This window comes from Callorhinchus milii, unplaced genomic scaffold (assembly GCF_018977255.1).
Source record: "Callorhinchus milii isolate IMCB2004 unplaced genomic scaffold, IMCB_Cmil_1.0 Scaffold7, whole genome shotgun sequence".
Taxonomy (NCBI): Eukaryota; Metazoa; Chordata; class Chondrichthyes; order Chimaeriformes; family Callorhinchidae; genus Callorhinchus; species Callorhinchus milii.
Window position 1 is genome coordinate 13,850,881 of NW_024704748.1, and position 25,833 is coordinate 13,876,713.

A 25,833-nucleotide genomic window follows, 5' to 3' on the forward strand; every position below is an offset into this window, starting at 1 on the left:
ATGGTATGGCGATCCATGTCTCTCCGCTGCTGTTGGGTAGCAAAGAGGAAAATTAACCTTGTTCCAATCCCTAATCATAATGCAATAACTCCTACTGGAAAGTGCGCATTTGTGGATATCAGATGAGGAGACGTTTGGACTCAGCTGTGATACCACCCTCATGATCAACTAGTCTGCTGGCACTCACTATCTAAAAACTCACATTTAGTAGGGTGACCAATTCCCATGGAATCATACCTGAGCATGATTCAATGTTTGCAGGAAAGAACACAAAAATCCTACTGAAAATAGAATACAATTTCTCACAAAAAAACTGACTCACCAAAACAGGACACAACCTCAGGGTCAGTTCAATATTCAGCTGGGCTTCCTCCCTCACATTCGATCTCTGACCAAGACAGCTTTTTCTCACCTCCGCCACACTGCTAGCCTCCACTCGCACCTTATAGCAAATGCCACTGAAATGCATGCCCTTGTCATTAATCAAATGCACTCTTCACTCATCTCCTCAGTTCTACCATCCACAAGATCCAGCTAATCCAAAGCTCTAACTCGTATCCTCACCCATAATCAAATTCCGCACCCCCTTCATCCCAGGCTTCACTGGCTCTGGACGGCTCGACTTCTCCTTCGTATATAAATCCCTAAATGCCCTAGAACTTCCTTACCTCACTGATCTACTGGTACCCGACTCCTCTACTCACCCCCTTCACTCAGTTAACCCCACCTATGGTAAACCTCTTCCTCCTTCTTCTTCCTTACTGTGCAGTACTCTGAGGCGTTATCCTAATGAAGGGCGTTATATAAATGAAAGTTGTTTCAAAGAATAAGCTTCAAGAAACAATAAAAAATAAATTCAACAATTAAATTAAAACTATAGACATGCAACTAATATTAAATATATGAGAAATACTTTTCCATCAAAAATGAAAGTGAGATACTATACAAATTTAGCTCAACAGAATTTCCGCAGTAAACTAACAAGACTGGTATTATATGTTTGTTGTACACTTGTTAGTTAAATGAGTTTGTTTTCAAACAACATTCACATTTGGCTTCATTGTTACTATACTATGCAATAAAATTCAAAGGGTGTTCATGTAATTTACAACTTGTTTTAAAATAAAATTGACAAAAACATGAAAACACTGGGTAGATGGTTCTCATCACAACATTGCTGTCAGTAAACAAACAATGTAACAAAATAATGAAGTTGTTCTCCCCTGGAAAATCACTAATTTCCGAGACAGCCCTTTTCTGTCATCGTGCGAACTTTGTAAAAGAGTTTGTGATCCTCCAGGAACCCAGGAAAACCACCATAATATGCAAACATGACAATGTTGTTTGTAACAGCCATTTGACACCAAATAACCAAACCCCCGGTGTAGGTATGAATGTCACTCTTACGCCTAATCTTTAACGCGCTTTGGGCAGTATTTTAAGCCTTTATCAGTGGCGAATAATAAATAAGGCGTTGATCAGTGACAGGCCTTGGCAACACTTCCACTCCCGTTTTCGCCACGTATCCTGCGCAACACGGAGGCCATTAGGGCAGCTCAACCTGGATCCGGAGGTAGGCCTGGAGAGTGGAAGGGGGCATCTCACCCTCCCCCCTAAACCAAGCCATTTGTTTTAGTAGGAACAGGAATTGCTGACCTACCCCCAGAGACTTCCAACAAATCCAAAATGGCGGCCTGGAAACCCACAGCAGCTGAAGGGAAACGGTCAACGGTAATAAAGCTCGTCAGTGGTGTGTTTTAACAGAACCAACGGGCGGCTGCGTGTTGAAGCTACATCTCACTCTCACCGCCGAATCGTGTGTTTTTTTAACCATAAAAGAAACGATCGTTTTTTTTAAAAAAAAGGCGATTGGAGTGAGCGGTCGGGGGGGGGGGTTCGTCCCCTCGGAACCGGCTTTCGGTGTCAACGCTCCTCTCACTGACGTGGTACGCGAGCGGGGGCTGTGCGTCCAACCTAACCTGCTGTCAACGACGCCTCGGATTGACGGCTTGTCTGGCCAATCGACGACCGCGCTGGGGGGCTGGGCGGACGCGACGGCGACGCACCAGAGCCAATAGGAGGAGCCAGAAGCGGGAGTGGGGGGGCGGGGGGCGGAATCCATCGCAGTCAAGTTAGGTCGAACCGGCGGGGCCTTTCGCAAAGGCTGCCGGGAATGTGATGCTGTGATTTCCTTAAACACGGTCCTGGCGGCGGCGGCGCTCCGCTCATCCGCGCTTTTGACACATTGCCATTTGCTTCGGATTTCTCAGCTCCGCTCGCGGCGATTCCCGGAAGCTCGAAGCACCCGCTCCGTTCAGATATAGCGAGAGATGTCCACTCTCGAAAAAGTGCCGTCTTTGGCCCTCGACGCGTCTGTGTGTGTCTGTGTGTGTGTGGGGGTGTCTGTGTGGGGGGGTCTGTGTGTGGGGGTCTGTGTGTGGGGGTCTGTGTGTGGGGGGGTGTCTGTTTGGGTGTCTGTGTGGGTGTGTGTGTGTGGGGGGGGTCTGTGTGGGTGCGGGGGTCTGTGTGTGGGTGCGGGGGTCTGTGTGTGGGTGCGGGGGTCTGTGTGTGTGTGGGGGGGGGTGTGTGTGGGGGGGGGTGTGTGTGGGGGGAGGTGTGTGTGTGGGGGGGAGGTGTGTGTGTGGGGGGGGGTCTGTGTGTGTGTGGGTGCGGGGGGGTGTTCTGTGTGTGTGTGTGTGTGGGGGGGGGTGTGTGTGGGGTCTGTGTGTGGGGGTCTGTGTGTGGGGGGGTGTCTGTTTGGGTGTCTGTGTGGGTGTGTGTGTGTGGGGGGGGTCTGTGTGGGTGCGGGGGTCTGTGTGTGGGTGCGGGGGTCTGTGTGTGGGTGCGGGGGTCTGTGTGTGTGTGGGGGGGGTGTGTGTGGGGGGGGTGTGTGTGTGGGGGGGAGGTGTGTGTGTGGGGGGGAGGTGTGTGTGTGGGGGGGGGTCTGTGTGTGTGTGGGTGCGGGGGGGGTGTTCTGTGTGTGTGTGTGTGTGGGGGGGGTGTGTGTGGGGGGGTGTCTGTTTGGGTGTCTGTGTGGGGGGGGGGGGTGTGGGGTGGGGTCTGTGTGTGTGTGGGTGCGGGGGGGGTGTTCTCTGTGTGTGTGTGTGTGTGGGGGGGGGGTGTGGGGGGGGGTCTGTGTGTGTGGGGGGGGTGTTCTCTGTGTGTGTGGGTGTGGGGGGGTGTGTGTGTGGGGGGGGGGGTGTGGGGGGGGGTCTGTGTGTGTGTGGGGGGGTGTTCTCTGTGTGTGTGGGAGGGGTGGTGTACACGTTGTGCCTTTTTGGCGATCCTGTCCTGGCAGTGAACTCGCAGCAGATGTACCGTGAACCCTGAACTTTGTGCAATACATAGCGACATTTAAAAAAGAGAATGACGTGGCACCCACCCCCGCACCAGAGAGAGAGAGAGAGAGAAAAAAAGCTTATATTTTTTCTTTCATAATGCGTTTAAACCGACGGTGATAGCGGGAAAACAGCAAAAGGTGCGCTCACCGTCATATTAAAATAATGTAAGGCATATGATCCCAGGAATCCTATTACTGTCTATGCAACAACAACAACAAGGCAGCAAAAGAGAAGGAATGGGTTTGCTGATAACCAGCCCCATCCAGTGCCAAATACGCAAATCTGGCGCAAATGTGAAACCTGAAAACAGTTCGATCACATCACAAGGTATTTGCGTGAATCAGGAGCGAATTTTTGAAAGGTCGAGGTCGTAAACTACCATCGCTGGGAGTCACTAAACATTTTTCACAGTTGATGCACGTTTCAGGTCCCCAAAAACCGAGCAAACCATGCGAATAAAAATAAGAAGCAGAATAAGTCAAATCCGCATGGACAGAACTCTCCCCGTTCTCGGAAAAAGGCTCAATAAATGTGTCAGGAAGCTGCCGTCTGAGGGACAACTTAATCAACTGAGGCAGAACCCTCGCTCGTCGGCTGCAATTGTAAAATGAGGAATGCGAAAATGTATTAAACGTCACACAAACCCTTCAGAGCAAATGATGTGATATGTATTTCACGAGACGCGAACCGGTTAGCGTGGAGGCAGATTGCAGTCGGTCGCTCGAAAGGTTCACAGTGCAATGAGGTAGTTGCGGAAGTCCGGGGAAATAGTCACAGCGGTATTTCTTTTAAAGGTTCTGAATTCGTTAATTGTCAACTTTCAGTCCGCGCTGTGTGTTTGTGCATTTGGCCAATCCAGTCTTCCTAAGCGGTTCTGAATGAAACGAGGGGGTTGGGACATCACAGTGCCTCCGAGTGGGCAGGCCTTCTGTGCACAGAGCGGTCGCGTCGTTTCGTAGCTGCCGATGATGTTGGCATAAAATCAATCCTTCCAGCAAATGGGATCCCACAGTCTGCTTTTCAGCGAGACTCTCCGTGCAACTGCAAAGACCTGGCCGCGAGTTTTTTTTCCGAGGAGCTCTAATTTTGACAGCTATAGGAGCCACTAATCTTCGGTAAACTTATCCCGTCCCCGGATTTATTCATTTAAAGAGGGATTTTGCTGTAAGTGATGGCAGTATCGACTGTTTCCATTGATAAACGTTTCAGAAGCGCGGGTTTGTGTGTTTTTTTTTTAAAGTTACTGCTCGTAATTATTGCGTCCGATAACATTTCTTGATTAAAAACGCAGTCCACATTTCTATTTTTAATCGTTCGATTATCTGTGCTTTCGAATAAGAAGTTTCCGAAAAATACCAGAAAAAAAATGCGGTGCCGCTAATCTTCCGTGAAGCATCGCAACGTGTGATTTATGTAACCTGTGTACGGTTTAACATTTTGCTGTGTGTTTGAATTCACGGTTTGTTGCATTGTTTTCCGAACTTTTTGAAGTGAGACCCTATTAGCACTGCAATCCAACAGGACTGGGATTGTCCATGATTCACAACGTTAAACCTCATGTGCCTGAATGACCTCTCCCCTTCTGTTCAGATTATGCTTGGTATTAAAGGCTTGCTAACAGGGGGATATTTTGAGAATGATTAATCTGCCGGGATAGTTTCCCCATTTAGACTGCAGGTGAATTTACTTCTTTTGGCAAGCGTGTGGAATTTGAGCAAATATTCCCAAATGGATTACGTTTGTTTTCTGTGTGCAAAAAAAATTCCTGCCTTTTATTGCTTGAATGTTGGCAAGGCCACGGCGATTGGTTCCGCGTGTCAGGTCTAATACCTTTTTGCAAAATATATGGTGGCAGCAGGAAGGAAACGATTTTACGAACTTCGTACAATTATTCGACTACTTAACAAGGAACAGATTTGAAACTAGAGCTCCCATTTTCAGCTATTTAAAAATGAAGGCAGGGTAACTGCAAGAGCTCCTTCCAAGTATTGTACTGCACAAAACTTAACCAATTTAAAATGTATTTCAAAATGTATCGACAGTGCGACAGTAAAACACAGGTCTAAATCACGAGAACCTGTTGGTAAGCACCATAACATGAAAAAACGCCTTTTGTAATAAAACCTAACCATGATTTTTTTTCAATAATTTGCTTTTAAATCACAAATGTAACCTTTAAGCTTTTGTGAATTTCAAAGACCGCCAGTGTACAAGTGACATGTTCTTGAAATTGTACCAACTTGTTTCTAACCAAGAAGGCATCTACATACAATCTGCCATCTGAACACGTATTGTTCAAGAATCCTAGAATCAGAAATGCATTGCTGTTCAGGTACGAGCCCACCGGAGTCTTAAAAAAAATGCAAACGTCCCGAAGTGAAAAATGAAACCTTTCTGCAAGATATGTCTTTTGCCTCGTCTATCAAAAACTAATTAAAAACAAAAAGACGTCAAAACGTCTTTTTTTAAAAAAAGATGGTTCGAAACCGACGTAACATTTCCAACAATGTCAAGAGCACTTTAAAATATTTTTGCATTCCTCCAAGTAATTAATTTGCTGGGGTGTAAAGGATACTGCACTCGCATTATTGAAGGTTACCAGCAAGTACTTTACGCTTTATGTGAACGTGCCATGGGAAAGGGTGATACATGTAAGTAGAAGTAGGCTTGGTTTCTGATATCCTAAAATCCAGTCTGTGTAGGCCGGAGAAAGAATAAGTGCCTCTCAAAAATATTCGCTCTCTATAGCCGGGCAATGAACAAAAGAAATCTTTCACGATTGTGCCGTTGGTTTGGGTGGGAAATTGATGGCTGGCAGGTGCACCATGGTCACAGGAGACTCTGTATAAGACTCACAAACTTTCAGTCTGTTTGCTGCGCGGGGGATCATTCTAGTTGGAGAAAGCACTGGAGATCAACGGACATTTGAGTGTTCAGAGTCAAGGAGAAAGCCTCTTTAAATAAATATGATGAGTAATTAACAGTGAAACGATTATACAGAGAGAATAATAGGTTTAACGGGAACAGTATAAATCGTTTTCAGTTCAGAGTTTCACCGCCTTGCGAGCAGAGCTGGTAAGTAATTTAGGAGAAATTACTTGCACTGTATGTACAAGCTGTTGGATTTAAAACGGATTGAGGCAAGTGTGCATTTGCCAGTGGTTTTAAAAAGCGGGGAGTTAAAACAGCGAAGCCATTGTATGTGTGACTTATATTTGCTGGAGGCGTTGTTTAAGAATAATATTTCTATCTCATATAAGTTTGCACAAGCGAACTTCAACATGACTTACTAGAGAACGTGTATACGAGGTACGTATTTCCAAAAATGTAAATGTAACGGCCCCGCAACGGAATATATTGACCCTTCTTAATCCACGAAGAATACTAAATGTACAAAAAAAACGTTCCATTGTTCAGGTTGATAACAGACTGGAGGAATGATAGCTGAACACCTAATAATTTTGCACTAAATATATCTAATGCTTCCAGAAACAGATTTGAAAATGTCATTGAAATAATGCAATATTGTTTTTGAATATCGCACTTGAGTCTTTGCTAGGTTTCTACATTTCCGTAGATTTAAACTGACAAGACAGAATTTCTCTACTTAAAACTCTCGGGATTTTATAATTTTGCGGTAAAACAGGCCACGCTCTGTTTCATTATTTCTCTTTACTGATACATTTTGATTTTAAACGTTGACAGATACAAAACGCACGGGACAATCTGAAAATATCCATTTATAAGTGGAATCATAGATGGCGCTGAACATTATATAACGCCGGATGGTTGATTGGCAATAGAACACAAACGTTTTATTGATACCATATTGATTAATTTGGAAAAAAAAAGCATTGACGTTTTTCGGCTGTTGATTTTGATTGTGGAACCCAATCTTTGTGTAGTTCCTTCTTCAAAGGCATCAGTTTTCAGATAATCCTTAGCGTTTGTTTCAAGCGTCTACACGCGCTCAGAGCAAGATTACCAACAGAACGCAAATTTGCTTTACTGATAACACTGCTGGCAGAAATATTCTTCATGTTTCTTTATCGCCTTCGACTTTGATTATTCCTCAATCCCAACGTGTCATGAAATAGTTGGTATCCAAGTGTAACACGCAGCTCGCCCACTTTACTAGAGGGGAAATGTTGCAAACCCATGTAGAATAGAAGAACACGACACATGTATACTGGGATGTCTGATATTCATTGCAAGTAGTTGTCTAATTGATATTTCTTGTGCTTCATTACCACATAATGTGCCGACAGATTAACCAGTTTAATTTATTTTGGTAACCAAGATCCAAGTGTTACAGGATTCCGCTTGGACCTGTACCCCTGGGGCGCATAACTCTCTCTATGTGGACGTATAGTGCAAAATGCATGTTCATAAGTTTCTCGGTTTGAACCTTGAACAGTACTCAATATGTTTAACATATTGGAGGGTTACTGGTGCAAGATTTGCAGTGCACTGAATTATTCCGACAACGGCGAGAAACACGAATCAGCTCCATTCCAGCTCAATGCTGAATATTAATGCATTTGAACAGATTGGATAATAAATGTGACTTGGAATTAAATGAAGCTGTTGATGATCTGAACGACCCCCCTCCCTTCCCTGAGAGAGACAGCTCTGGAGAAAGGAAATGCGCCTGACAGATGCAATCAGATGCAAATGGCTGGAGAAGAGCTGAAATTATCATCTACAAACATTCCGCCAAAATTCCATCTGCTCCCTCCATATACATGGACAGATCGGGGAGCTGCCGCCTCTTAATAAGTTTTGGGACGGCAAATTGACACACATCTTAATCAAATCTTAATCCAAGGAATTAATTCACCGCGCGTTTATGTTTTTCCTCCTCTCTGGTGGACGAATTATAAGGTTGTGTAAAAGCAAAGCCGCGTCTCTGGTCACAGATGGAAGCACCTGATTCCAGGAACTACTGGAGACGATCACGATTTATTTCACTGTCTGCTTTTTGCTCGGCTTTTCAACCTTGGAAGTGCTGTTCTACACCATGGGCCTCCGATTTAATTTTAAAAATCTAGCCAGTGCATGTTTAAAATATTCCACCTCTCTGTTTACTCTATCCAAAGTCTTTGCAGACAATGCCCCATTGCATGTGTGTAGGCCCTCCCAAGTATGTCATCCGACGGCACTGATTCATTGCTGTTTCCGATTTACATTGGTGGTTTGTAGCCAGCAGACTGCAGTCACAATTTCAGCTCCAAATCGCTCTTATCCGGGTTTGATTCCAAGTGAAGCAGATCTCTTTACACGAGCAAGGAAGCGCATACATAGAGTTCTGTTAGCCGACCACAAATGCCAAATGTTTTCTTAAAAGGTTAAGGAGCTGGAAGTGAGTACCTCTCGCTTTCTCACAACATTAGAAACAACCTTAATGGTGATTTAGTGATTTGCAAGGAACGTTTTTAAAAAAAAGTTTAAAAATTGGCTTTGCAAACATTGGGGTTAGGCTGGAGTGAGACTGCAGTGTGTGTATTGATTTCGAACCTGAAACGACTTCCTGGAAGTGTTTTCATGAACCACACTCCAAATCGAATCGATGTCAGTTCATCTAACTCAAACAGATGTAGTAGACTTTTAGCATTGATTCAACAGACATTGTGCAGTATAACTGCAACATAAAACTTTCAGTGCGATGGTCTTTGGTTAGATGTGTTTACAATGATACAAGTGCTTTGATTGTATGGAGGTTGAAATATATGGCCCAGAATATTTGTTATATTGGTTTTTAAATCAGGACAAATATCCATCCTTTTCTTTCACCCTTATCCAGAAAACAAGAAAAACAAAATAGAAATATCATGGGAAAATGTTTCCAGTGCATTTAAGCTATTCAATCAAACATCCAATTACATGATATAATCCTTAGCTCGCAGAAAAACATAAATTTAAACAAATGAGTGGTTAAATTTAGATAGACAATCAGCAATGTCGATGATTGTTTGAAAGTTACATGATTTATTAAGATTATAATTCAAAAATCGCTTGTTATTTTGGAGGTATGCGTGAATTACTGTGCACAAACGTGCCATGCTAAAGTCACTAAGTGGTGGACTGCCTGGACAAATTGTCACCTAGTAAAATAATTAAATGTTCATCTACAGTATATGTTCAAGACATCGTCTAACAAAGAGTGAAACCCATCAGCTTAGTGATTGACTTGAGGTGGGCTCCAAATTCACTTGCTGCGTTATCCTACAATACGGGGCGCTATATAATTGCAAGTTGTTGGTGATGTTGTTAGTCCAGGTTAGCACCGTACAAGAACAGAGAACTAACTCTCAGCGTATTTAAACAAAAATATCATGGTGTTTCTTTAGTTACCTTTTGCCGTGCAATAATTTGTTAGATCATTTGTATATAGTGCCCTGTGCAATTTTTTGTTTTAAATGCCAATGATCACTAATTATAATACGCATGTTCTTCCATTGATAGGATTTTAAGTGAATATATAGAATGCGACTCAATAATACACACGTCCCAATGTATTACAGTGTTATGTGGTATAGTTGTGTTTATTCTGAATAAAGGTAAAATAAAGTTTCACCTATAAACAAACCCATGCTTCCTTCCACTTACAACTGCAACACGATTACAGAGTACTCTAAGCAGTATTTTAGTTTTCGAAACGGGCCTGTACTCACATGAAAATATTCACATCACAACCATAACCTGGTATATTAAAAACAATAAGCCGTGTCCTTGCTAAAATCCTGCATCTGCGCAGATATTTTGCTGTTAGAAAAAAAAGAGAAGTCTTTGTTTAGACGAGATGTGGTGAAATGAATTCAAATGGATGTGAATTGTTTTACAGCTCAGGCTCCTCGGATGGAATATAATCTGTCGAACGGGGTTTTGACCGATTCGGACGCTCCGGACCACAGTCCTATGACTCTGTCAGACTCCGGGACCCCACAACGAGAGAAGATCTGCAAAACACAACACGAGAGTAGCGGTGAGTTGATTCGCTTCTAAATTGAAATGGCAGTGCACTCACTCACTGCATGGTCTGGTGAGGAGGGGACAGAGGTAATATGGACAATTAGATGATGTAAAGAATTAGGTTGTAAAGAGACACACATTTGACTGATCTTGTAGAAAGTTGACTGGTTAAAGCCACACATATAAGAAAAAAGCAGGGAGAACGATGATCAAGAGAAAAATGGGAAAAATGAGCAGATGAGGAAAGGCAGTTTCTATCAATGAAATCCAACGTGGCGAGCTCCAGTAACCTCAGCGACCTCCAGCGGCTGGTTAGTGAATCAGGGCTGCAAGGAGGCTTGTCTTTATTGTTGTGCAACTTTTATCGGTCCATATTTCGCTGCTGATGTTTGCAAAATGAAGAGAAATAAATAATCAAGGGGCATCGTTTTTCAAAATACTCTCAGTGAGCATCCACTCTGGCCAACAAGATTGCAAACGGTAAGTTCAAGCATGTTAAAAAGGTTACGTGACAGAATGTTGAGTTTGTAAAATGAATTTCAATACAATACATGAGGATTGTTTTTTCTGTTGGCCAGGGCAATCTCAGACTGAGGTCATACTCATGTCGGTATATATCAGAGTTAAGAATTAGGTCAAAATATGTTCGATTATTTCTGAGGAATCCTATACATAGCCATTATTGCCAGAGAGTCTTTATAAAACATGATAAACGATTTTGAAAGAGTTGCCAATTTACAAATCTTGTATGAAATAAAATGAAACTTTGAAATACCACGGTAAATACAAATATTCACTCTTTTCGTTGAGTAACTGGATCGTGATGTTCAATTTGCTCAGAAACTATACATCCTGTAATCTTCCGCACATTTTCTTGGTAATGGAGGATGGGAAGTCGTGTTAACAGTTCAACAATTTTGTCATTGAAGTATTTTGTTTGGCAGTTTTCTGAAGGTTGCAGAAAGTTAGTATCTCACTTGCCATTTCGTGTTTTTTTTTATTTTAAAGCTGAGAATATTTTAAAGATGAAAATACATACTTATGATGTCATTTACGGATATATACATCGCTGTTGTAAATACCATACATATATTATATACATATATGTCTTCATATCACATATTTTCACCTAATGATCGTTGTATCATGTATAGGATCAATATGGCGCAATTATACTCATGATATAAAGAGAAACTTATTTGTGAGAATTAGGTTTTAAAGATATCCATTCATGGACAGATGAGTGTGCAGCCAGAATGTCTTTTGTTTGTGTAAATATCCATTAAACCCTCGGTAGGGAGAGATGCAAACACATATTAGCACTTATTTGTCTTTCCACCCTATTGTTTAGGAACCTAGTTAAAAACATAAATATTTTAATCTCGAGTCTGACAATACATCCGGGATCCAACATTTTTTTCTGATGAAATAAAACTGTAGCAAAAATTGAAGGATTTTCCGTAAATTTTCTTTCAACCACAAGTTAAATCATGGGTGGTGCAAAAGGACATGTTATAAGCTTGATGTGGGATCTGTCAAGCGTAATTCTGAACTTGCTTTTTTTTAAGTTATTTTTTACTTCATTCATACGCGAACAACGTGATTGAATTACATTTATTTAATACCTGCTGGTAATTCCCAGAGATTCATAAAGATTTTCCGATTAAATTTGGCAGGGGAGATTTCCCGGAAGTTCATTATATGTCCACGTACACAAGTGTGGGGGCTTAAACGGGTGTCAAATGCAAATCATCCAGCTATACTTAAACCAAAGCGTAAACAATTACAAAGAAGAACCTTTGCTTTCGTACTTGTGATGATATTTCTGAAACATTTTGAAAATATTCATCTCGAGTTTTACTTTTTAAGCATATGAAGAGCGTTTCTATTTAAATAATTGAGAACTTCTGAACCACTGACAAAAGTCCAAACTGGTAACTTGAGTACGACTCTGGTCATAGTGAAGCAAAAGACAGCCCTCGCTCCAAAACAGAGATAGATTTGCATTTCGATCCTATAGCAATACTTACGTGTATTTTATAGGATTCATCAAACATCTGGGGAGATACAGATGTAAAATAAAAGATGTACGCTCTCAACAACATAAAACCCGATATACATTTCAAACATGATGTCCTTTAAGTATTAAGGCCAAACTTAACGCCCTTTCCTACATCCCCTTGTATCTTGTCTGTATATTCCAGATTGCTTACAGGGTCGAAGTTTGCAGTCTTCCTTTGTAAGTGGTCTCTCGAGTTTTCAAATGGATTAGCAAAAATTGCGAAGACCATAAAATGTACATTTCAACAAAGATTTAATCAGAACAGGTCATTTCCGGCAGTAAAATCCGTAAACCACAAATTTTAGATTTTGTTTTCTCACCCCGGCGTTTGGACGTGAGGTGAGAAGAAAGGCGCAGATCCTACAGTTCTCGGCTTAGAAAGCAGGGTTTTTAATTGAATTGGAGGGAGTTGATTAAAAAGGGATTGGCGGTGCCCTGATCTGGCACGCAATGGGTTCTCTGTTTGAAAACCATCAAAATATTTACTTTCCAAAAGCTAATCTTTCACTGACAGATCAGTCACATCTTTATTTGGTGGAGGTCTGGGTACAAAAAAAAAGGGAGGCTGATCCAGTCAAAGAAAACTGAACGTTGAAAACAAGTAGTGTGGAATTGAGATCGTCGTTTCCATGTGTTAGTAATTTTTTGTTTGGGATTGTTACAGCGAAATGGCACCGGCATTGACTATTATTTTTGTTGGAAATTGTCGATGACCCTAATACTATTGCACTTGTACGTGGAACTTGATTGCGTTGGAAAATCTCTATTCGAATTTTTGCATTCAAATACCTTCGCGTTTCCTGTGCTGCGTTAGCAACATTTTGTCTCTTTGGATTTAGAATTATATTATTTGGAAACCGTGGCGATGTTGTTTGATTTCATGCTGCAGGGAAAGCAAGATAACTTTCTAAAAAATCTGAGTCAATGTGTATTTTCAAAGCAGTAATTGATTATAGTGCAAACATTAGTTCACTAAGTGACCTATATTTCAGATATTTCAGAAATAACCAATTTGATTTTCGACTTGAAAACGACTTGGAATTGAAATCTGTGCATAAAAATAATATGGTCTAATTTGCATCTTTGAAATGCACCATCTCTCCATCTTACTCAAAACTTACAAATTGAGTTACTTTTTCAGCTAAGGGAATAGTGTATTTATCGCTGCTGAAATGGCGCGTGAAATTGTCAGGCGATATATATTTATTGTTTTTTAAAATCGGAAACGTTTTCAGTAAGAGTTACGTGAACACAACAATAAAATATTGTAAGTAAAAAAAATCAGATCTAAAGAAATCGAATAGAATCAATTAACATTTTGATTATTTTTTTTAATGTTCGGCATCAGACAATGCATTTGGATAGGTCTCAATTAACAGACATGTTTGATTACCAATTCTAACTCCTACTGAATCTGAATAAAATACTCTTGTGTGATATATATTAGCTCTTGTTAAGTTCACATTGTTTCCTGAAACAAAAATATGTGGCTATTTAATGCACATAGCACACATAGCAGCAAAATGAAGAGTGGAGGACTGGTTGGAAGTATACATCCATTAATTCGGCTAGACGCTATCGGACCAAACTAAAATAAATATTGATAATTTCTCCCTTATATGCCGTGGATGGATTAAATAAATTAAAATGCATTTGGGGGCATAATCATTATGAAAATTCGGCTCACTAACCGGTTCTGTTTCTCTTGGGAAACAAGCTCTATAATCAGAAAATTATATTGCATGATGCTAGTTTTAAAATGGACATGCCTCGATCACCTAAATGTGTTTTGCTATGTTTATTGGCTATAATTCGTCGAACCCCCATACATGGTGGACATTGACATACATGGACAAAACCAGAGAAGCACAACGAGAGACCTTTAACCATGCTTTCATTTTCCAGTTATTATTTAAAGCTTACTAAAGTAAGACATAAATAAATATTGGTGATATTAACGTTGGCCCTTGTAGTTTTATTTTCAATGCAATAAGAAGATAATGGAACCTTTCCCATGTGCAACTCGGCCCCTGTGATTCACAGACAAATAACATAAATTCTAAATTGTGGATTTTCTGAAGCAATTTGTTGCGCGGTGTTTTAACCGGTAAACGTTGACATGCTGATTTTATCAGTCACAGAATCAATTGCATTGAAATAGTATTATACATTTTAACCAAGTGTGTCATGTTTCTCACGCTCCTTACTGTTGTGAACAACCACCTTGGGGAGATTGGTACGTGGATACTTTTAATCGAATTAAAATAACCGTCAATTTATGAACAAATGCCAGAGCTGTCCCCAGGGCGAGTTTACTGTGAGCCAAACAGTATCATATATTGAACAATAAGACATTTCATTCTCACTTTCAAATAATCAATGTCTTGGGCAAACCCACAGTTCGGAGCCTTTTTAAAACAACCCCATCCACCCTCACCTCACGCCACTCACACGAAAACATATACACAGACACACAAAGCAGATACTAAGTGCAACCTCAAGCATATTTATTAACTCGTTGGTTGCTAAAGACTGAGATTGGATTTCCTCTAAGGATATTAATATGCGCTCTAAGCTTTCTGTTTCTTTCATCTGAACTCTGTTAACTCCACACAAGTTTTAAATTGGAGCAGTAAATAATACTTAAAATGATTGCAGCGTTAATACAGTTGACTTGTTCAAATCGGAAGAAAATCTTGGACAATGGATAATGAGAGAAATTGAAAACAGATTTTTTTTTTAAAAAAGAAAGCAGTTGTATAGATGGAAGCGTCGCGGCCGTTTTCACCTGTACATTTTTACGTGACACCAAGAGGACTTTCACATCGTAAACCAATATCTACTAGGCGTTTTAGCACCTTTTTGCTGATATGACATGGCATTCTGATGCCATAAAATCCGCTTGCTTAACAAGGATTAAATTTTAACCAGAAAATCCTTAACCGATCGACTGCAAGAGTAGTGTCTGTGAATTGCGGCCACTTTGCCTCTGGTTGTTGACATTCCTGGCAGTGATAAAACCCCATTTTCTATTTTATTTTCGCCACATATCGGTGACCTTTAATCACAATTCGAAAAACACCCAAATATACCAACCGCGCAAATACAAACACATAAACTCGGGTACATCATCTTCCCATTCTGATCACATGGTATATTTTCAATGATTTATTTCCTTATGTGCAGAAATGATTTATTTCCTTATGTGCTGGTATTATTTCTCATCGATATTTAACACTTGAGGAGGCACTTACCATAAGATTTATAACCAAGGATCGTGAGGAAAAGCATTTCATTCCCGAACCTACAATAAACTTTTGATATACTGTAGTCATCACTTGAGAAATAGAAAAAAACCAATAACATGTCACGCCTGTTAAATCTCATCTGTGTAAACCACACCAGTGAGAGCAGTTAGACCAGATTTTCATTATGTGCTCTATTTTATATATAATGATAGTTTTTTTTGCTTACCCAGTGTACTTTTCCAGGGACCTAATACTAATACTGCCTATCAAATAATAAGTCAGACTTTTATATGAAATAATTTCTGCAAGAAATATGATCAAGATGGAACCAGTACAGTAATTGCAAACATTTTACACTCCTTATTTTGCATAATGTGTTAAAGACATAACCACTCAGGAATACAGTGCTTCACTCCAACACCTCCCCCCCACCACCACCCCTCCCCCACCCTCTCCCCTACCCCTCCCCCACTCCCACCCCAACGAACTACGCAATTTTGGCAAATCAACATTTTAAACTAACCCACTCAAACAGTGAAGAAGCACACCAGGTGGCAAGTACATGGAAGAAAGATTAAACCGTGATATGTTAGAACCTTTAAAAACTCAACTCACAATATACATCTTTTTGAAATCTAATCGGGGTTGGACGCATTTTGTTTCGTCCCATTCATCTCCAGTTAATCCCTCCCAGATTTGAAAATAAGATCCTGGGTGCTTTGGTTATTCTGAATTGTCTGCCTTTGTCTGTTGCGGATGCTCTGTCTCTCTCTCTCTCTCTCTGAGGATGCTTGGGGTTTCTGACAACCATCCTGTGTCAGTTTACAACCTGCATCACAGGCAAATCGCTTTGACGTTATTGGCCTTAAAACAAGGAGGGTCTGAAGGTTCACCCATTCCATATTTATAACTGCCCCAAAAGCTCAGCCTCCAACAAACAAGAGTTAAAGAGAAGGCGGCGACCTATCCCTATCTGATACCAACCCTTGTCAGCGAGTGTGATCCAGGGATTTACTTGGAACGAAATTGATGCCCTCTGTGCGGTCTCAGGACTCGGGAGAGGTTTACTGGCTGAGAAAAGATAGCACACAAGACGCGTTTTAAGACATATTGAAAGCCAAACCGTTTGGGTTGTGGCGAAACTCGATTTGGGATTATATAACTCGAGATTTGGTTTGCAATGTCATCAAATCTTCATTCGGTTCGAGTCCTGACAGGACACCATCATTCTATTGATCAACTGAGGAATCTCTCCGAGACCTCAAGTAATCAATATACAGGTAGGGAAAATAGCTCCTGGATGGGAAACAATCTATTTCGTACAAGGACACAAGATCGAGTCAGAATGTTACAAATGAAGGTTGTATTTACTATTGTTCTCTCTCTTCCCATATATTTGTTATTAAAAGCCACAACTGAAAAAGAAAAGGCGGAGGTGAAAAAATGAAATATTGTTTACCCTTCGTTAATCTACTTTAAATCGACATTTGAAATGATGCCATGAGAAACATAAAGGGGTTCTACAGACCCATTGATTCTCGCCTGAATGTGGGATGAACATAGTCGAAAACACAAAGTGAAAAGTAAAAGTTAAAAGAGAGATGAAGTACTGAACAGATTAGTTTTGTTTCTAACATATTTCTCTTTCTGGCTTGAATTCAGCCCATTCGTTGAACTCGAAAGACAAGATATGAAAGTCATTCTCGCCTTGATTCATCCTATCATTGCATGATCAACTCGCGTTACACGTCATTTTGCAATGCTTCTGAAAGTTTGTTAGCGAAAATAATGCGAATTTTGCAAGACCTGTATATCCGTTGACACAGAAAATATCTGGATTATATTAGAAATAATCGATTTAGTATACTGGATGAACAAAATAGAGGATTAATTTTGGTGACATCATTGAAGCGCGCTGATTATATTTATTTATAATAACGATTTTTATAATAACAGATTCGTATTTCTGTCATTTCATTTCGGTTGATAACTTGAATAACTTTGGAATTTGCTCGGTTTTAAAGCTGAAGGTTGAGGAATAGGTGTTAGATTAAATTGGGGCGTCGTGTTTCTATTTGCAGACAATGAAAAATCTCAGCAAATTCAGACTGACGATTCTGATTCAAAAGATCCCTCCATCAAGAAAAANCAGAGGCGCCAAAGGACACATTTCACAAGTCAACAACTTCAGGAACTGGAGGCAACTTTTCAAAGAAACCGATATCCTGACATGTCAACCAGGGAGGAGATCGCTGTTTGGACAAATCTAACTGAGGCACGAGTGAGGGTAAAATGCTGTTTTCCATTAATCATTCTCTTTTTTAGTATTGGAATGGAAATTGGTAATCGATTTAATTAAAATTATAATAACTATTTAATTGCTCAGTTTCTCTATGACTCATTTGATGGATTCATTGGCAATCCTGCAAAACGGAAACACACACAGAACAGCCCAACAGAATTTTAATAACCCAATCTTTACATTTATCTTCATTACTTAATATGCATTTGCAGATCTTGTATGAAGTGTAGAATTGCTCGAAGAAACCAGTGTTTAATGATCGTCAAATATTCGATATGTTTATGGTCCAGACAGTTAAACTTAACACTTTTACACATCTCATACTCCTTGATACATTAATGCGTGAAAAGTTATATTTTTGGACAGTGCATTTAATTGTGATACTATTGTAGCGTGAGTTATTAAAGTGACTGTTAAATGAGTATTACACCCTGGGCGTTTCTTGTCAGCAGTTGGGTATGAAATAAGCAATTTAATGATGGAATTCCATTAATAACGGTGTATTTTAAATAAGAGGACAACCAAGTTCAGAGTAAAGTTTTCGATGTATTGTTGTAGTGTATTCTAAACATTACGACCAATACCATGAAGCAATATTACCCTTATAAATACAGACGGTCAAATATTTGGAATTGTACACCTGTGACAACCCAACATTACTTAAGTGAATGTTTTCCTCACTTTGCTATTTTGATGAACACTTTATAAGCAAAAATCATGCATTGATCAAAATTATGTAAACTGAATTTCACAGGCTCATTTTTTTAAAGTTGCTTTTCATTTAGCATAGCGTAATTTGTGCAAATTGAGTTATGTTTACTGTGATTATTTACGGTGTATATTATGTTCGCATACTTATGGCTACATTTATGAACTTGAAATCATATATGTCCATGAATTGGAAGCAATACGTTTTTCTCGAGAAGGGAAACTTACATGAATTGAAATGATTCAATTTGACCAATTAATTGCTTATGACATTAAAGCAGTATGTTATGTAAATGTGTTGTATATGCATAAAGCAAGCTACAGTTTAAAATATTTCTTTTGTGATCCAGGTATGGTTTAAAAATCGCAGGGCAAAATGGAGGAAAAGGGAACGGAACCAACAAGCAGAGCTGTGTAAAAATGGCTTTGGGGCACAGTTCAACGGACTCATGCAACCCTACGATGACATGTATTCAGGTTACTCCTACAACAACTGGGCGACCAAAAACTTGACGACGAGCCCTTTATCAGCCAAGAGCTTTCCATTCTTCAACTCCATGAACGTCAGCCCCTTGTCCTCGCAGCCCATGTTCACACCCCCCAGCTCCATCACCTCCATGACCATGCCGACCTCCATGGTCCCATCAGCTGTGACCGGAGTGCCAGGCTCCAATCTGAATAATTTAAGCAATCTGAACAACCTCAACAACCCTTCACTCAATTCTGCCGTGCCAGCCAACACTTGCCCCTATGCATCCTCTGCAGGTCCTTACATGTACAGGGACACATGTAATTCCAGCCTGGCCAGTCTAAGGCTTAAAGCCAAGCAACACGCAAATTTTGGCTACCCAGCAGTTCAGAACCCAGTTTCCAACCTGAGTCCGTGTCAATATGCTGTGGATAGACCTGTATGAACCCAATGTTTTCTAAAAAAAATCTGTTTAACCCCAAATATATAACCTTTCACCCATCAATGTATATCACCAGTCCTTAACAGCGCTGGCTAAAATGTTACACGTTCCGTTGAGAAGATAAATTTCCTTTTTTTCCTTCATGAGGACGGGTTTAGAATGCTTTCATTGAGGAGTGTTGTTATCTATGTAATAAGATAACTATTGCAAATAATTATTTGCAATGCAAGTTGATATACAATTCGAAATATGCATGACCATTACAACTCTGGCTTATAGGGGACCTACCGGTTGTAATGCAGGATATGATGTATATAATGAACTTTTTTGTTTTCTTTTTGTATGTGATATAATAATCTATAAAGTAGTACTTTGAAAAGTAAAAGGCATGTCCTCCAACAGCTGATCTACGATCACTTACGCCATGAGTAAATATAGATTAGAAATGTAAAGGCTAACCTGCTGTGGATTATTTCAATAATGCAAACACATGCACGCGAATGTCTCTGTTATCCCTGCACCCCAATAATCAAACAAAAGCTGATTTTTTTTTCTTTTGAATATACCTTTCCAGAATTTGGTTCAGCAGAACACTAAATTTATTTACCTGAATTATAAGACATATATGTACAGTTTTCCTTTACACCCCATTTTTTGCAGTGTATCTTGTGATCTTAGATTTGCTGCAGCAAGTAATATATTATTTCCTGTGGGTTTTTAATTTGTTGCGTTCTTAATATTTGTAACTGTTTGACTCCTTGCTTGAAGCTGACGGCAATGCCATTTCTAATTTCTGATTCTAATCTATACAGTGCGCAATATTCTCCAAGAAGGCCAAAGTTTATGGACAAGAAAGCTTGATTTGCACTCTGGCTAATGCTTAATAAACAGATTCTACAATTTCTGCGTATGTTATCTTATTATAGAAAGTCAGTGGGACGTGGTCACAGTGTTGCTTTAACTTTTACAAAACTTTCAAATACTTTTAGAATATACTCATTCTTCTACACCCATATATTGTAACTCCAACCCCTTAAATTATGATTCTGGAAATATTTTTTGCATCATTAACACCTCTTTAACCCATCATCCCCTGTCCTCTACCCCATTTTCTCCTTTGTCTTCCTTACCCTGCCTCCTCCCCTCTCTGTTAGCCCTTAAAAGCCTCTCCCTCCCAACATGCCCCAGTTCTGGCAAAAGGTCGTGAATCCAAAACGTTGACTCACTTTCCTTTCCCCATAGAAGCTACCTGACCTACTGAATGTTCCCAGTGACTTATGTTTTTGTCCCTTAAATTATGATCCTGGTTCAAAGCATTTCTTAAATTCCTTAACTTTTTCTGAAAGTGGAATATATTTGTTAGTAAAGGATTATTTTGTTTTGTGCAAAACATCAATCGCTAGCAAGGATTTACACCTCACAACTTTTCCATACATGGTCCAACATATATGTCATAAGGACTGGTGATGTGCATGGGCTATGCATGGTCATAATATTGGCAGAAAAACACCCAACAGGGGACCACTTCCCAATCAAATAACTGGAATCACATCTAAAGGATAATATATGTGACTGGTTCGCTCTATAGATTTGTTCTTTCCACTTTGTTGCCTGAATATAGTTTTTCTAAAATACTGATTTAAAAACAGCAGAATCCTGTGGACATGAGCACCTGAACATTCATACATTCGAATGTCAGTGTGTGTGTCTATATGTGTGTGTTGGGACATCGACTAAGAGTTATACTCAAATGTGCAAAGCTGAGAAACAACTCTCTCCCAACCCAACCCAAATGATGCAAGTGACCAGTACTATTCTCACCTCTCAGGAATAGTGCCAGATCAAGTCGAACTGGTACTGGTTGTATGGTTGAGACATTAGACTATACATTTGATTTGTAATTGTTGCCTTCCCACTGAAGAGAAGTTTTCAGAGACGCACAGGTCGTTAAACAAACAATTGTGTAGAGGCAAACCATTGAGCACCACTAACACAAATGCAGAGGAGTAAAAAGATAAAATGAACACAAATGCAAGTTATGTAATTATGACCCTAAGTATACTGACCTATTTGAAAGAAAGTAAGGAAAATAAGAAACCTTCGGACCATTAACATACAAGACCAAGAAACCAAGTACAAATAACATTCTACAACAACAACTTGTATTTGTATTGTGCTTTCACATCTGGTGGACATCCCAAGGTACTTGTGAACTGCATTATCAAAACAGGCAATATTACAGGAACATTTCCATTTAAGTATACTAAATGACTATATTGTTAGGTTGTAGTTCTGCTTTCCTGAGTCCTACTGGGGTAAATATTCACAAGCAGAATAAGTTGTCAATTATATACTTGGTTGGCGTCAAAGCAAGTTACATTTGTATTAACTTATATCCGTTGCAGGTGGTTTATAATGAATAAATATCTGTTGGATGGTAAAATAGGAATACATTCTCCCGGTAATCAACAAGATTATTTCTTGATGGCCTGGCTATACTTTTATCACAAATCCCATCACACGCCAAGGACATAGAGTGCTGGAGTAGCTACCATTGACACTGACAGCTGCGACTGGCATCAAAACCCAGCCAAAAATGAATATTCCCCACCCACAAGCACACGTACGTTTGACACTATATATGGTAAATTGTGAACAACAGATATCTGGCTGTGATAACAAAACTTTCTTGGGCAAGTTTCCTTACTCCACACGCCTAATAATAATCCCTCCAAAACAATAATAAATTGGTCATTTTCAATCTACGACTGTTTGTGGGACATTGCTGTGCGCAATTGGCTGCCGCGTTCGCCCACAAATATACAGTCAATTCACTTTACAGTATATTCTGTGAAGCACTTTGCAACATCTGGAAGACGTGAAAAGTGCTATATCAAATGCAAGGATTATTATTATTAATCCCATCTCAGGGGTTCAGATGCAGTTGTACACCTCTGATACTTTGCTCCTGTTATTCATGACATCATCTGAACACTTCATTAGATTGCTGCTTTATATTGCTCACACATTTCTATTATGAGCTCTTTCTCTCTCTCTCAAGCCTGAAGTATTTTTAGTTAAACAATATCACACATTGTATTTCTGTTTGGTTCATGAAACATTTAGTAATCCTTTGATAATCCTTTGTGAAGTTTGTAATACTTCAAAAATCACTATTTAAACAATTGGAGAAAGTTAAATTAAATTCTCATATAAAAAAAACTAAGTTGAACACAATACCAAAAGTCATATTTACTTAAAATCTCCAGCATTGATTGAATTTTCAATTCAGTGACTAAAGATCACTCTGTGTAACTGAATACTTTAATTACAACATTGATACCAGTAAGATTCCATTTCTGACAGTGTTTAAGCAAGAAGCTTTGGATTGGAAAAAGTGATAGAAAACTGCAGATTGTTGGAAATCTGCAACAAAAATATAATGGCTGGACCATTTTTACTGCCAGAAAACAAAGCTGTGCATGGAATGCAGAGGCAAAAAGCTCTGTTCATCAGCCTCCATCAGTCACTGTAATTTCTATCATTAGTAACTTGAAGACGTTTCGGTGGACCACATCGTTTTAAACTTTCATCTTTAGTTTCACTGCAGCTGATACACAATACTTCTCTCAGTGGTCTTGCCCACAAGTAAAACTCCTTAAGTGCTTTATGTTTAGTTAGGGTTAAACTGAAATTATACACTACATTGTCAAAAACATTTGCAGTGTAGAAGATGTTATGTAATAATGTTTTTAACCTCATCAATATTCATTTGTTTATTGATTTGAGACCTCACTTTAAGGTGTCACCTCTTCCTCATCCCATCTATATCTGATTTCATTGCATCCAGGCTTGACCATGCCAACTCCCTGTGAACTGGACTTCCCAACTCTTCCCTCCACAAAATGCAGATCATTTAGAACTTTCCAGCTTATGGCCTCTCCCACACAAAGCTCTATGAGCCTATCACTCCCATTCTTGCCCGGCTTCACTGGCTCTCCATCCCCCAGAGGATCGAGGTCAAGATCTTTATCCTCATCTTTAAAGCCCTCCACAGTCTTGCTCCTCCCTACCTCTCTGCATTTTACTAAAACTTCACTAACTTGTCTGCTCCCTCTGCTTGTTAGCCATTGGCCTGCTCCATGTCCCCCGCCCATTCCACCATCAGAGGTCGGGTCTTCAGCCTTTCAGGCCCCACCCTCATGAACTCCATCCAGGAGCCCCTCCACCTCGACCCTTCCCTTGCCTCCTTCCATGCCTATCTCAAGACCTTCCTCTTTGATCATGCCTTCGGTCATCTTCCTATCTCCACCCCCTTCCCCTCCATCCTGCTTAACTCCAGCCCCCAACTCGGGTGCAAACCCTTCACTATCCCGTGCCTCAAAACATGAAGGCACTATATAAATGCAATTTGTTGTTGTTGTTTATTTACCAACAGTGATTTCATTGATATGAGCATGTAGGGTAGGTTGTTACTGATTATCAGGAATATCACTTCACTCGACATATTCAATACTAAGAATAATTGCATATGTTGTATTCTTAAATAGGGAAGACACGTTTTAAAATATTGAATCATTTTTTTGTAAATGCTTTCTTTGACCAAATTTCTATGAGGAGGGTGTGAAAAAAAAGTCCATTTTTGTCCATTCATAAATGGAAAACAAGCAAATGGAACTGGTAACAAAAAATTCCACAAAACGTTGAAACATATGGTGATTCATATCTTGGCAATCTCTTTGGACCCTGTTATAGAATTTTTTTTGTGCCCTCCTGATTGAAATGTATTGGGAGAGGGGTTCTCTCCTGATTCCTGAGTACAGTATCAAATAACAAAATTGCTTAGCAAAAAAAATAGTAACTGGATTTTACAGAAAACAATACAAGCGGCACATGGAACAGATTGGATGATCGCTAGACTCACCGCAGAAAATTGGGAATTCTAACCATGTATTATTTTGGGGTTTTATGCAATAACGCCACCATAATCTTCAAAGGGTTGAAGTAAAACCTTAATGTGGGACATCGCTACTGCAGGGTTTAATCAACGAGTGGCTTCGCATTTAATACATTCAAAAGCCACAGTTGAAAAAGAAGTTTCACTGATGTTAGAAAGTTAATATTTAAAGCAATTTTAAGGATATCCTGCTGGGTGCAGCTCAATGTGACAACAGTGATTAGATAAACCTTGGAAAAACATTGATATTCATTGCTTACCGCAATAAAATATGGTAATAAATATTGTCAGTAACAATATAGGGTAACAGTGTAGTGGACGGCTAATGCATTATAAATGTTTTTTTGCTTTGATTGCAGATAGTATGTGGGTGGCAAGGCCACTTTTGTTGGGAAATTGGATATCCTAACATGTTTTCAAGAAAACGTGTATTACAAAAATGATAGATTTGCAGCTATCAGTCAATTTGAACACGGCAGCGTTATGTCAGCATTTAGATTCACACGAAAACCAAAGTTGACAATGTATTTTCAAAGAATCTCGTGTTCAACCAGAGCAAACGGGTTGCTCATTTTCAGAGATTTTGTGAAAAAGTAACCAATTAATTGCGCGACTCACTGCAAAATAAATAAGAATCACCTTCCATCATTTCAATGGGTGTATAATCGGTTTGACTTTGCTTTACTTCATAACATTTTGCTATTGGCAATGGCCTAATCCTAACCTTCGTGTGCGCTGTAGCGTTGCCTCATTCTCTTTGCGTGTGTAGCTCGTTGATCTTTCAATATGATCAAAAACATCAGCAAAACAGTGCCTTTCAACTTCACATGCATTGCTCTGATTTGAAATGGCCCTAATAGAATTATTACTGGTCGACGCCAGCCTAATAAATTTGACAGTGCACCATCTAATTCCACTCTTCCACACACACACACACACAACTACATCCAGCCTGATCCGTAATTCTCCTCGTTGAGCATTTCAGTATTTACATGCAATGCATTCTATTCAGAGTGAGATTTAAGGTCATCAACAGAAGGATTAGAAAAAGAAGTTCTGATTTGTGGACTAAAGCCAGCGTCGCCAGAAAAAAGTATCACATATGCCTGACTGCAAGCTTTTGTAGAACAAAAACTGATGGCAGTGTTGGCGAGGGCAATCAACCATCAACAAGCAATCTTGAAAGTTAAACTGTTTGAAAGAAACTCCAGAAACAAAATAGAGGTAAATAAAGTCAACAGCTATGCAATCTCCAAACTCAGAGCTGGTAATAGAGTGTGGTGGAGTATTAGCAGCCGTTATCTGATTTTATCAGGCGGTTCTTTTGGTGAG

At 39.8% G+C, this 25,833-nt stretch overlaps 2 protein-coding genes across 8 annotated transcripts in view; one reads left to right on the forward strand and one right to left on the reverse strand.

Moving 5' to 3' along the window:
- The window catches only part of gbf1 (golgi brefeldin A resistant guanine nucleotide exchange factor 1), a 113,353-nt gene extending 111,546 nt beyond the window's left edge, over nt 1-1,807 (reverse strand). The window contains exon 1 of the mRNA XM_042337122.1: nt 1,661-1,807. The gene's annotated coding sequence lies outside the window, so the exon portion shown is untranslated. The remainder of the gene's footprint in view (nt 1-1,660) is intronic.
- Nucleotides 1,808-3,221: 1,414 nt separating this feature from the next.
- On the forward strand, nt 3,222-20,448 carry pitx3 (paired-like homeodomain 3). 7 transcript variants are annotated; one of them, XM_042337084.1, is made up of 4 exons: nt 3,222-3,668; nt 10,186-10,326; nt 17,705-17,910; nt 18,984-20,448. In XM_042337084.1, the coding sequence occupies exons 1-4, from the start codon at nt 3,515-3,517 to the stop codon at nt 19,545-19,547; spliced, it is 1,065 nt and encodes a 354-aa protein (XP_042193018.1). In that variant the 5' UTR covers nt 3,222-3,514; the 3' UTR covers nt 19,548-20,448. The 7 variants fall into 7 exon arrangements, with proteins under 7 accessions (XP_042193018.1, XP_007896109.2, XP_007896116.2 ...); XM_007897918.2 differs by lacking the exon at nt 3,222-3,668 and adding an exon at nt 4,210-4,505; XM_007897925.2 differs by lacking the exon at nt 3,222-3,668 and adding an exon at nt 4,210-4,456.
- Nucleotides 20,449-25,833: the final 5,385 nt, after the last annotated feature.